At 42.3% G+C, this 13039-nt stretch overlaps 2 protein-coding genes across 3 annotated transcripts; one reads left to right on the plus strand and one right to left on the minus strand.

Moving 5' to 3' along the window:
* Positions 1–1681: 1681 nt before the first annotated feature.
* On the minus strand, positions 1682–4527 carry mrpl27 (mitochondrial ribosomal protein L27). The gene is made up of 4 exons (XM_041962943.1): positions 4483–4527; positions 3874–4002; positions 2708–2775; positions 1682–2606 (listed from the first exon to the last, which is right to left on the minus strand). Exons 1-4 carry the CDS (start codon positions 4520–4522, stop codon positions 2400–2402), a joined length of 444 nt encoding a protein of 147 aa, XP_041818877.1. The 5' UTR covers positions 4523–4527; the 3' UTR covers positions 1682–2399.
* Positions 4528–5003: 476 nt separating this feature from the next.
* Positions 5004–11396, plus strand: eme1 (essential meiotic structure-specific endonuclease 1). Of its 2 annotated transcripts, none has more exons than XM_041963103.1 (9): positions 5004–5046; positions 5759–6537; positions 6731–6858; positions 7067–7156; positions 8018–8139; positions 8476–8614; positions 9200–9315; positions 9400–9589; positions 10371–11396. In XM_041963103.1, the coding sequence occupies exons 2-9, from the start codon at positions 5784–5786 to the stop codon at positions 10545–10547; spliced, it is 1716 nt and encodes a 571-aa protein (XP_041819037.1). In that variant the 5' UTR covers positions 5004–5046; positions 5759–5783; the 3' UTR covers positions 10548–11396. The 2 variants fall into 2 exon arrangements, with proteins under 2 accessions (XP_041819037.1, XP_041819039.1); XM_041963105.1 differs by having other exon boundaries at positions 5025–5152.
* Positions 11397–13039: the final 1643 nt, after the last annotated feature.

Consider the following 13039-nt stretch of genomic DNA (forward strand, 5'->3'; position numbering starts at 1 on the left):
GGTTATTCTTTAACCCAGATCAAACACAAACCCACCACAACCAGGAGGCATCTGGGAGGGCTAGAGTGCAATGTCGATAATTGTATTTCTGTTGTGCACCTGCAATGATACTGGCCTGGACTGAGGACCAAGAATGCGGATCTGGAAACAATAGCCAATGGCTATTCAGTAACTTCATGACTCACTGGTTCCTTTTGAAGAGGAAAAACACTCACAGAGCAGCAGATATCAAACTATTTATTTCTTACTCTTTTTATGGGAATATTCCTCAGTTTATCCTCGGTACATTATCCAATCAGGCAGCGCACACTGACCCACAAACAATAATTTACCCTCCACCATGTGAGAATAAGAACGCCATGTCCTCAAACTCCTCACATCCATCATTTGTTCCGCTTCATGACAGCATTCCAACTCCCATACAGTGTACCAGGCGTGACCCGCACTCCCTCAGCATACCACAAGCCTCTGAAATACAGCCGGTCCTGTTCATGTCCTAATTCCTGTTGAAAGCTCTCTCAAAGAAATGCTGACAAATCATGTTTCTGATAAGCTCGTGCCATGCACGACACATTTTATACAGGGATTGTTCATATTATACGATTGAGCATAGCCTGATTAAGGGAGACTGGCAGTTACCAAAGTGACTGAGTAATCAAAAACCTTATTTCTCTTAAAATTAATTATTTTTCTACAAATTCAATTTATGAAGACATAGACCTGCAATATAAATGTGCAATTTTTATCCAAATACTGACACATGCTAAGACAAAATCAAACTGAGGAGCTCATACGTTAGCGCAGCAGTGATTGTGTGTCATCTTGTGGTGAGTTTGGGTATTACACTTTCCCAACAACATTTTTTTTCCATGAAACACTTGAAAACTTGCTATCAAATCCTAAATACTTATGTGTTTGTGGCCAATTAGCAACAATCAAAGTTAATGGTTGTCCTTGGGGATAAGGAAGTAATATTTTCACACTCAGATCTGCTTATGAGGATTGTGCAGTTTGATCTTGTCTGGTTAGTAGAGGATTCTCCAAAATTATATGAATCAAATAGCTTTGATGTCTTTTTAATGCCCAGTATGTAGAGTAAGAAACCCCTCCCTTTGCCACAAACTGGGGTACAAATCTGATGAATGTGACAAATGACCATAAAGCATGATGGAAACACTTCATGTTTTATGTTAAATGCTATGCAATGACCCATTTACACGTCCTTTTGTTCTGTCAGATAAAGGAATGCACAGCATGTTATTCTACATAGTGAAGTTGTCGTTAGGAGTCAGTTACACCCCAGCCAGGAGTTCCATGTGGTGTGAATGTGGCTTGATCAGACGTGATTGGCAGTGGTGTCCCATAAGCAAATACCCAAAAGTTATGAAAAGTAAGAAAAGGAGGAAGACCTGAAGTACTTTTAAGATCAACCCCACAACTGCCATCAGATTCTAATACGTACATTGTTCAACTCCAAATGGTGTGTGGAAATACTTGGCATCACCTGGCACAGTCCACTCCAGACCAGTGATGACAGGTAAGCCAATAAATACAGAAACACCTTGTGTGAAATAACTGTTATAGTTCATGTGAGCTCCCATTGTTTACAGGAAAATAGTTTTCTGGTCCTTTAAGCAGTTACAAATGTCACACATGATAAAACCAAGTCATTAGATGTAAAGACTTTCACATAGAAAACTTTAATACATAAATACAGTACATATTCAGTATCATGGCGATGGCACCTCAGTTCCTTCAGGTGGTTAACTCCTGGCTGAACATGAGGCATTTCAATGACCCCAAGCCATGATGAACACTTCATGTGACACAGCTGAACTTCTGTTTCCTAAGTCCAATAAGAGAGTGTCACATATTTCCAAAGAGCATGTAGAATTAATCAATTAGTTGACTGAAAGAAAATGAATCGCCAACTACTTCAACAATCTTTTCAGTCATTTTTCAAGGCAAAATGTCAAACAGTTGCTGGTTGAAGCTTCTTACATGTGAGGGTTTGCTGCTTTGTGCTCTGTGTCACATATCAGAGTAAGTGACGAGTCTTTGGGTTTTGGACTGCTGGATGCACAAAAGAAGACGTCACTGGACAATTGTGATGAGCATTTTTCACAATTTTTTGACACTTTACAGACTAAACAATGAATTGATTAATCATGAGAATAATGGGCAGATAAATTGATAATGAAAAAAAAATTGTTGCTTGCAGCCTTCGTCACATATTTATGGAGCTGAGGAGGTTTCACTGACTCGTCTCTGGCTCATGGTCTGCTGTTCACTTGGGTCTCTGGTGATCAGCCACAGCGAATCAAAACAAATCCTTCTTGATCCTGGCCACCACAACAAAACCTGGGAAGTGATGGCCTCCCAGTGCAGTCCAGTTAGTTTTAGACCATGTCCACCAGTTTAAACTTGCTCTCCTGTTTGACGGGCAGGACGTTAATGAAGGTCTTGTAGAGCAAGGCTCCCTTTGGCAGCTTGGTGATGACCTTAGTGGTCTCATGGCTGCGTGGTGGTGGGACATAGACCTCCTTGGTGAACCTGACGTAGCCGTCTTCCAGAGCAAAGAGCGTGTTGTTGGTTCCCAGCCCCACCTGCAGGAGAGGGAAGGAGGACAGGAGGAGGTGCACGATGAGAATGTGTATAGTTTCACTACGTCCAATCAACCTTTGTGGACAGAGGAAGAGTAACTTACATGAGCTCCTGGGTGATACCTCATCAGCCTCTGGGTTGCAAGGATGTTACCCGCATGGACAAAGTTACCTTGTGAGCAAAGGAAAAGAGATGGTAGATCAACTAAATTCCTCTCATAACGTTCACTCTGTATTCAGACAACATTAGAGGCATGCCAGACATGTGCCTCTAATAGCTGTCATTCAAAGGACCACTCTGGTGGTCTTCTACAGATTATTGCACTGTGTGGTGGTGAAAGACCTGACACAAGAGTACATCTCAACTGAGAGCAATTTCTGTTGAATTTAACTAACAAAAACCTCTCTGCTTTAAAATAAGTACATTTCACTCTTCCAAACCATGAATTTGTTATCCCAAGGCACCAATCTTAAAGGATAATGCTTGTGTTTTTCTATATTATTAACAATTCTCATAAAAAGACCTAAATCAACAATGTGCTTGTCCATCTCTCAACATTTCTGACTTCCCTACCCTGTCTATAGAAGTCATCCCCAAGACCATTGGTTCAAACTGAAGACAGGAATCTTTAAAACACCTTACCATATATTATATAATATATAATTATATAATAGCCTTAATTATTAAATAAAATAATATAATAATAATATTAAATAATATATAATTAAGGCTCTTTTTAATTTCCCACAACTGCTGGATAATGTAGTTTTCTAACAAACCTTACTCAAACTGGAGGAATAGTGCATTTGTGTGGGACTATTTTCAGTGGTGGAATAATACACATTCAGGCAGCAGGGTGTCATATAATAATGAACTACAGTATGTACAATTATGGTGATGAATGAACGTCACCCATTGCAACAATGCGGCTCACTGATGTATTTTTAACACTTTTTGATCAACAATGGATCTCTATGGCACAGAGGAAAAGGATGTATCAGGCTTTGAAACCTGTTAGTACATGTTAGATACATTCATTGTTGTTTTTTGGTCTAATTTGCTCTAATGTTGTGCATGGGCTCCTCTCTTCACTGTATTAGTATCTATTTTTGACACAGAGGGAGGTCCTGAGATCAACAGTTTGTAGTTTGAAAAGGCATTACATTTTTTTTCTGCGTAATACAAGGCTGGCATCTTGAAATGAACTTGAGGCTGGGGAAGAACAGCCACAGCACTTACGGGAAGTGGTTTAAAATAAGGTTTTATTACCATCCTGTTTCTTGAAACCATATCTCCGGCCAGGGCTCCTTCCTCCGAGGTTTTTACTGCTCCCACCAGCCTTCTTGGATGCAAACCTCACAGAGTCTAGAAGAGAGGACTGACCAGGCACCAATAGACCTGAAACCAGCAGCACAAAGGAATACATGTGAAGTCGCACAGACATCCAGCTGACAGACATCAGCCCTGATCTCTCATATTCACTTCGCTTTGGAGGTCAGTGGGACGTATTAAACGAACGAAACACTTAATTTGCATAAATAAAGTGTTATAGTAGGCTGCTGTATCCCAAACGTATCACACATCAGTCACTCTCCGAATTTCGAACGACACTAGTAATCATGATATAATTGCAAAACAGATAATTTGTCAAGCACAAATTGATGTTGTTACGTTTACAGTCTTCTCAATTTTGACTATGACATTCAGAGCTAACTTGCACATTGCTGTCACAGCTAGCATTGAAAACATCCCTTGTTTAACACGTTTGTGTCCAGGAAGCACGGAGCTGCTGGGTATAAATGAAACAATTTCTCACGTTCTCGTGAGCAATATGTAAATTCACGAAGAATGTATAAAACACAAATTTATAGTTAATACCTGCTCTAGACTTCAACATCAAGGACGCCAACGCTGCCATCTTGAACGATGCCACTAACGTATCTTGCGTATTTGCGTCACATCCGGATATTTTTGCTGCATTCAAGTTCCCCAAGAAAGACAGTAAACCCAAGTGACGTACTGGAAAGACTGTTCATCCTTAGCTCCTAGACTGTTGATAAATGCCATCACGAGCAACGTTTACGTAAGCTTGATTAAAAAGGGACTACAAACACTATTTTACATCCCTGGAGATTTGTAGGCAGGCCGCAAAGAAATACTCACCTTAAAAAACGATTATAACTTATAAAATTCCATGTTATAGTAAAAAAATTCACAAAATTTAATTGCGATTAATCGTTAACGTTACTGTTATTGTATTTTTTAACACAAGTATGTCACTTAGGCAACCTATATACAATATGTATTAGTTAAATATTAACGGAGTGGCCGTAGGAACCGTAATTTTAGGGTCGTTCCACAAACCTAAATGCAACACCACCCTAGCAGCCCGGGGAAATCAAACGAGTGCTTGTGCAACAGACAGCCTAAAGTTGACGTGGTGTAAGTTGATGTAAATAAATAATGATTAACTAGTCAAGTAGCAAGTATTTACCAAAATTTCATACTTTTAAATTAACTGACGTCTGTATGCAAGACTTCGTTGAAAGTAAGTATGCAGAGAATAGTAAGTAGTCACTTCCAGCTAACGTAACGTTTGCTAACCCACTCTGTCTTTCTATTGTAACGCTAGCTGTTCAGTATTAGGTCATGTTGTGGATGTCTGTAGTCAGTTAATTTGGGCTTGCCTTGTCCTTGGTGTTTCGACTTTTCTTTGTAAGGGAATTTTAACGCTGTGCCAAACTCAATTTAAAAAGTAATGTGTTTCTTATCTGCAAGTTCTGCTGATTTCGGCAAAGCTGGCAGTAATATATCCACTTCACTAAGCAACAATCAATAACATTATATCAAGTGACTTCTGTAATTGGTCCTCCTTATCCTCGATCACGGAAACGCACAGTGGCGAGTTGTAACAGGCAGCCTGTACGAAGTGTAAAAAACGCAATTTTACTGAAAGGAGTTCTGCTTGGTGGGTTATGTGCGAGCCGAATTTAGTAGTTGATCTATACTTATTGTGTATTGTAGGCTATGATCTGACAGATAATAATATCACTTGCTAACACACTTAAGAAAAATACATTTAATAGATTTCTGAACAAAGCTTGGTGGGCTCTGTTCGTTGGTGAATATTTCTGGACTCATATCTCATATACAGTAACTTTTCCTGGACATGAAAGAACATGGGCAGCTGCAGTGATTCCACCAGTGACCTAGATGAGGAGTTGCCTGTGTTTGACTTCCTCCGGCCGGGTCGACACCTCAGCCAAGCCTCCCAGAGTCGCACAGAGAAACCAGGCCTGGGCAACCTGGATGGGTTTGATGCAGAAGAGGCAGCCGTCTTCTTCCCTTCAAAGGGCAATCCGGGCGGATCTACAAGAATAGCTAATGTAATGATGATCAGCAGCGAATCTGATGATGATGCACCTTATGTCCCTCTGGCACAGAGACTCAAACAGAGGCAAGACAATGTGATTAGTGCCTCCTCCGCTGTCACTAATAGGAAAGATGCTGAGCAGTATCCGCCATCCAATCTGGCCAGCTCACAGCTCTCATGCCAGAATAGCGTTTCGGAGGCAGGGCGTCTGCTCAGCTTCCATCAGGTGAGAACAGTGAACCACGGGGTCTTGGATGGCCCAGAGGAGACGGCGTCTCTCCCTCAGCGATGGCTGCCTCCGAAGCCTCTCCCCAGCGCTGGAAGCACCGACACGTCTCCTGCCAAGACGAAAGCTGCCAAGCGGACGGCGGAGGAGATCCAGGCCTCCAGGGAGGAGGCTCTGAGGAGGAGGCAGGCCAGGGAGAGACAGCAGAGGGGCAAGGAGGCACTCAGGCAGGAAGAAGAGAGACAGAAGGCAGAGAGGAAAGCTCTGGCAGAGGCTGCCAAGGCCTTGAGGCCGGAGGAGTGTATCAAGCACATGGTGGTGGCTGTGGATCCAGGTAAAGAGAAGACAAACTTGTTACTGTGCATAAGTGGATAACAAAATCACTTTGAAGTCAGTCGTGCCCTGCGGGTGTCTAGTTTTTTTTGAAGATTATTTTATATTGCCAATAAAGCCCATTTGGAGCCATTATTGAAGCTGTCGTGGCTTTATTGTGGATATGATTTTGGTAACTGTGTATGTGTTTACAGCTCTCTTACAGCTGGAAGGAGGCGGGACTCTGCTGGCGTCGGTGCAGGCTCTGGGTTGCAGCTGCGCCATCGAGAAGCAACCCCTCCCACGCAGTGTCAGCTGGATGAGGAGGGCTCCCTGTGCACAGGTGATAAAACACACACACACACATGTTCTTTTCCCAATGCTGTGTTCCATTCAAGGTGAAGCATGAATATATACTCGTCAAATTTCTTGTGACACCTTGCTGTAATTGCCTTAAACAAAGCACTCAATTAGTAATAATGCCGCTAGGTGAAATGTTTGGTAATGAGTGGAGGAGTGCCGATCTCCTGTCTGTTCCCTGTGTGTCTCAGCCAGATGATGGAGTGTGTGTACCAGAGGCCCATGTTGTGATGCAGATGACGGTTGATGACATCATCACACTGATCCACAGCCACGTTCAGGTTGGTGGTGCAGCGGCTGCTTGAAGGTGGACCTAAGGGGAAAATGGGGTCACTGCACCAACAAACAGCACCAGGATAGAGCCATGAGGAGGAATATTAAACACAACGCAACAGAAAGTGACACAACAATACAGGAACAGAGTAATAAGATAATGATGATTAAAGAATAAAAACTATATGAGTGTACAAATAGATAGAAAGAAGTTCAGCTCACTTTAATGACCACGCAGCTAAGCAGATGGTATTTGTTTTGAGTGTGAAACAGCATTGTTCCATCAACATCATCACACATTAGCGGTATTAAATAGCAATAAACAAACCGTCAAACAGCAACATATTACATATCCACAACAATTACAGCTAATTCAGCTCTGTCAGAAGGCAGTAGAGGGAGGAGGTTAGAGCCCGTGCTGCAGTTGGAATAAAGCTGTTTTTGAAATGCTTTGTCTTGGTGGGCAGTGATTTATAGCGTCTCCCAGATGGTAACGGCTACAGCAGGCAGAATACTAGGGGGGGGGGGGGGCATTTTGATTTTCTTCACCTTTTACAGCACGGAAATGCAAATACAAAGGAGTAATGCCTGAGATGAGTTTGACATTTGTGTAATAGAAAATAAATATCAAAGCCAATAAAGGATAAAACAGGTGTTGTTCTATATTTTCTCATCATCAGCTAATCCCATAAAAAGTCCAAATCCAGCAGCACTTTCTGACTCTCTCACCCTGTCTGTCACTCAGCTTTACTCAGCCTTAAGCTTTATTTGAAATATTTTGATATGTGCCATATTCCATTAGCTGTTCGTAGCTGTTTAATATATCAGTGCCTGTATCTCCTGTTCCACCAATCTATGATCTAACGCAGGAGGAGAGGCATGGCAGCTCTGCCTCTGGTCCCACTCTGACGTCCTGGGTGCAGGAGCAGCAGAGGTGTCACCCCGGCAAGACCCTCAGCCTGGTGGTCATCGACCTGGAGAAATACTTCAGGTAGGGGAGGATCTGAATTTGTAGGTGCCGGACATTTGAATTCGACAATAGTTCATTTCAGGGCTGCAGATAGCAATGATTTCTAATAAGGCTGAGCAGACAAGCGGCTCCCAGTGTGAATGTGTACAAGAGTGTGAAGTATGGCTCTCAGCGACACAACACGGAATGGCACTCAGATACTGCGTGAGCTAACATCTGCTGCTGCCTTAGCATGTGGAAACATGTCACCTATCACTGTCAGCAGAGTGTGGCAGTGTGAGAAGTATGTGTGATGATTGGAAACTGAGCAAAGAGAACTGCCAGAGGATGTCCGCAGTAAAAACATCGTGTCCTCAGATCTCAGAAGTCACAAAGCCAGAAGAGGTTTCGAGAGGCCGTCGCAGGAGAGGAGCAAGGGGGAGGAAAAGTGAAGAAGCGACGGAAGAATGGTGGAGCTGCGGTGCTACCTGAGGTGTCCCGAGTTGACGTAGAGGAGGTAATTTAATAACCCCATAAAGCATGCAGATTATCCATTCATTTGAGGCACAGATTAAATACTTTAAAGAGATCTCCACCTCTTAAACCACTCCTGGATCTAATTTTAAGGGGTTTCTGCCCCTTTTAGGTGAACTCCTGAATTCACATGTTAATTGAAGGTGGTATAAATTAAGGGGTATCTGGATTGTTAATTGCTTTAAGGAACCTTACCCAGAGAACCCAGTGAACCTATTAAATATCTGAATATTGAATAAGAATCCCTTAAAAGTGCCATTAGGGTTGTACCTGAAAATATTTCACACCCCCAGTGTAAACCAAAATCCCAACACTGTCAATTGGTAATTAGTGAATTTGTCAAACATATCAAATGAATCTGTAAACGTACTGTTTACATTCTACTTCTTTGTTAATTTTAAGATGTTGTAATTGTTTGCCTTTTCAAATTAATGTACAAATGAAAGGATCTCTGTCTACCATGCAGAACATCTTGATTTAGATTGGCTTTGGTATATTTTCAGGGGTAAATGAGGGGATTGCAAGGGATTATTGTTTCTTAGTGATTCACATCATTCTCTCCCATCAGGCAGTAGTGCATCTCCAGCTTCACAGCGGCGTCTCGGTCCGCTTCTTGTCAACCTGGAAGGACTTCACAGATCACATTACCATGACAACCAAAGCGGTCGCAGAAGCCCCTTTCAAGTAAGCGAGCTCTTCACAACTCCGCCTGGCTCTTTTTCTGCCAGATCAAATAATCACTCGGCGTATTCCTCTGTGTGCTCTCAGGCGAGAGAGGGAGAAGACGGGCTTCTCTTTCTACCTGGAGAGTGAGTGGGTGGGCGGGCAGCGGGTGGATAAAGCTGGGAAGGGGCTGCTGCAGGTGTGGAAGAGACAGATCCAGCAGTTGAACAGAGTCAGTCCAGACGTGGCCTCGGCAATCCTGGCAGCGTATCCCTCCCCACAGCTGCTCAAGAAGGTACGCCATTCACTGCAGCCCAGTTCTGCCTTTGCACCTCAAGCTTTTCTTGTAATGACAGCGTACCACTTTTATCTGGTTGTATCGCAAATGTGTCACCAAACTTTCTCGTTATTACACAATCAGCGAAACTCTGAAGTATGTTGACCTCTATGTTGGTTGTTGTAATAGGGAGAAAAAGCACCCAGAATGCAGTTGCCATTATTATTATTGTTTTTTGCTGTTGTTGTTATGATCATATACAGATATCTTGTTTTGTTGTGAAAGGGCTTTTGTGAAATTTTCTTGTTGTATAATAAATTGAGCTCCTAAAGTTCAGTCTGACAGCCTTGGGAGAGGTACAAACTTTTCACTCAAGTTGATCATGTTCACTGTCCATTCCTTTATTATTTGGCCTCCTGTAACTCTTTTATTTCTGCTTTTCTTCCCCTTTTGCATTTCCTGCCTTTTCTTTTGATTACATGTTCTTTATTTCCTGCTTTTTTGCTCCTTGTTAAAAACACCATGACTGCATTTTAAACAGCAGCTTCTAGGCAAGTGTAGCGTCCCTCTTATTATGAATGCATCTTCTGCACCCCTAATACCCTTTTGAATCAGGACGGCAATTAACTGCAACCCGCTTAGGAATTAGTTTTTTTTTCATGGAGGTTTAAATATCAAGGCACCACAACTAGGTCAAAACATTTTCTGTCCTAATTAAAGAGACGTTTCTGCAAACATATTGGAATAGATTCATGTATGTCCTCCTGTTCAGATTGAATATTTCCTCGTCTTTCCCCAGGCTTATAATCTGTGCAAGAGCAGCCATGAGAAGATCTCGCTGCTGTCTGACCTTCTGATCCGCAGAGGAGAGGGCGTCACCTCCACGACCCGGCGCGTCGGTCCGGAGCTTTCCAAACGCCTCTTCCTCCTGATGAACTCGTGTGACCCTGAGCAGACTCTGGACTCCACCGTCTGACCTTTGAAAGCTGTTTGTTTCTAATCCCAACAGCTCTGGACTGTTCACAGTGCTGAATTTGATACTGAGTAGTTAGTTTTTTATGTGACGTATATATTAAAGTTTCATCACAATCTTATTCATGAAGAACACTGTCATTAGGAAATATTTTTGAAGAAACACCATGTACATTTATGGAAAGGAAATTCTCACTGCGTGGAAAGCTGATGATTGGTCCAGCGAGCTCAGTTCTGTCTTTCAGTTGAATTTGAGTGCGTGGAACCTCCTCGGCAATACTGATTAAGATTTTCCTGAATCTTCTTAGAGCACAACCATAACAAACCTCTCATTTGCTACTACTTCTGTAGCATGCTAACACTATATCACCAGCTTCCTACAGCCTCGTGTGTAACCAAACTGCTATGAAGCTAGTTATTCTAAAACTAGATCACTTTGCAGTTAGCAAACATTGCTAATCCAGGGATCAAGTTTACTTTAGTTTGGACTCAAGCACAAGCATTTGAAATGTTTTATGGAAAATTTAAGTTTACTGGGAGGCTCATGCTGCTAGAAGACATACTGTAGGTGGTGAGTGCAAGGTTAGCATGACTCAGTTATGAATAGGCCTTTAGGACCCAGGTTAAAAAATACAAGCCTTTCCCTTTAAATAATAATTCCTTGGCATGTTTAATAATGAAGGTTTGAAGTTGTATCTTTACAAGTATGCTTGTTTTTAATTTTCATCCGTTTAATTGTCGGTATGACCAAACCCACGTCGTTCACGCTAATAAAGATGCTCACTTCTGCGTGGAACAATATCTCTGTGGCTCACCTGGTTTCATTAAGCATTATGTGCATTGAAACACCCACACCTCATGTGTTTAACTGCTGTCCAATAAAATTATATGTGGCCAACCTCATCTTTCTGTGTCATCGGGCGCTCCCGTGTCTTCACTGCCTGTGTGTGTTGAGCCTTGTTTCTCCTGGCCCTGTTTGTGTTGTCATGAGCGCAGAGGTAAAATGCCGCCACAAATCTGCTCCACTTCGCTTTGCAATGCCCACGGTTCATTTCCACCGCATTAGCAAAAATGGAACCTGACCAAGAAGTGATGAGTGCCTGGAACAGAGGAAAGGAGAATGAAAGAGACGGATGGGTAACGAGCTGTTAAATGGGCTTAAGAGATGAGCAACATGCCTCACCCAAGGTCCTGCATACAGAGAGACACTGAGAGGTGCAACAGCCCATGGTGACAAAGGGAAGGACTGAAATGAGTGTAGAGTGTAGAGCAAGGACTTCTAGTTTTAAAGTTTTATTCTTGTCACAGACTCTCACATAGACCCTCAATCTCATAATGAGCCCCATTTGATAAGGGTCCTTCCCAGTGATCTCTGAAAGGTCCATTTTCTTTTACACATAGCAAAGTAGTAGTGTTATAACACAGCTGAGATTAGAGCTATTGTACACTTCACAGTGGAGTCACTCCAACGTGAAATAAAGAGGGAACAAACCTATTCTGCAGGAGGAATTTCTGGAAAGCCCCTTAAAGGGCTGGTTTACCAAATTACAATCATCCTACTTTATTATAATAACCTTAATTTGGAAAGTGCTTTTAAAGCCAAGTACTCATACAAGGCTCAAAAATTAAAAGGAAATGGAAAAATGTATACCTGAATTAAGACATTAAAGCTGCACTTATCAGAATTTTTGCATGAAGAGGTTAAATAATATGATATATAATAAATGTTAGTTAAATGTTATAAATGTTAGGGTTTGTTTTCCTGCTCTGTTTGCTTTTTGAAGGAAATGGTAGGGTTTGCTGCTTCTTGAAGGAAATGTTAGAAGAGGCTGTTAAATCTAGTCTGTGGTTTAGGCCTCCACCTTCAGCACCCTCTAAATTTTCCACCCCCTACCCGAACAAGGGTCTGTATCCAATCCCTACTTTCATCTTTTGACTCTACCTCTTTATTTTCCATCCCCTACCCGAACCAGGGTTTGTATTCCCACCCCGCTTTTTCTTGGTGCAGTTGGTGAGAGGCAGGGGTAGATGATGGTAGTGTGGCAATCAGCAGTTACATGTGGCATCTAGGCCTGTGGTAGCATTGTAGCAGCTAACAATAGCTAAAGCGGTGAGAGTACGATAGTATCTTAGCAGTTAGTATTGGTAGCTAGCAATTAACATTAACAGTATAGGTGAATCTAGCTTTATTGTCTTCTTCTGTTCCTCTTAGCAGGTAGCGGTTAGCACGTAACATTAGCTAAATGGTAGCATCGGAACTGTATTGTCTTCTTCTGTTCTTCCTAGCGGTTAGCATTAGCATTAGCAATAGTTAAATGGTAGCATCGGTACTGGCCACTACCTGGAACATCTCTGGGTCAGTTGAACGTGGCGGTGCTGTTTGGATTGTGTAGGAGCAGTGTGAACTGGCACTAGGGGGGGTGACTCTGGGACGCCGGAGTTCACTGCCTAACCTCCTGGAGGTGTAGTGGGACTAAGTAGGCGAAACACTGTTGA

Source organism: Chelmon rostratus, chromosome 21 (genome assembly GCF_017976325.1).
Source record: "Chelmon rostratus isolate fCheRos1 chromosome 21, fCheRos1.pri, whole genome shotgun sequence".
NCBI classification, from domain to species: Eukaryota; Metazoa; Chordata; class Actinopteri; order Chaetodontiformes; family Chaetodontidae; genus Chelmon; species Chelmon rostratus.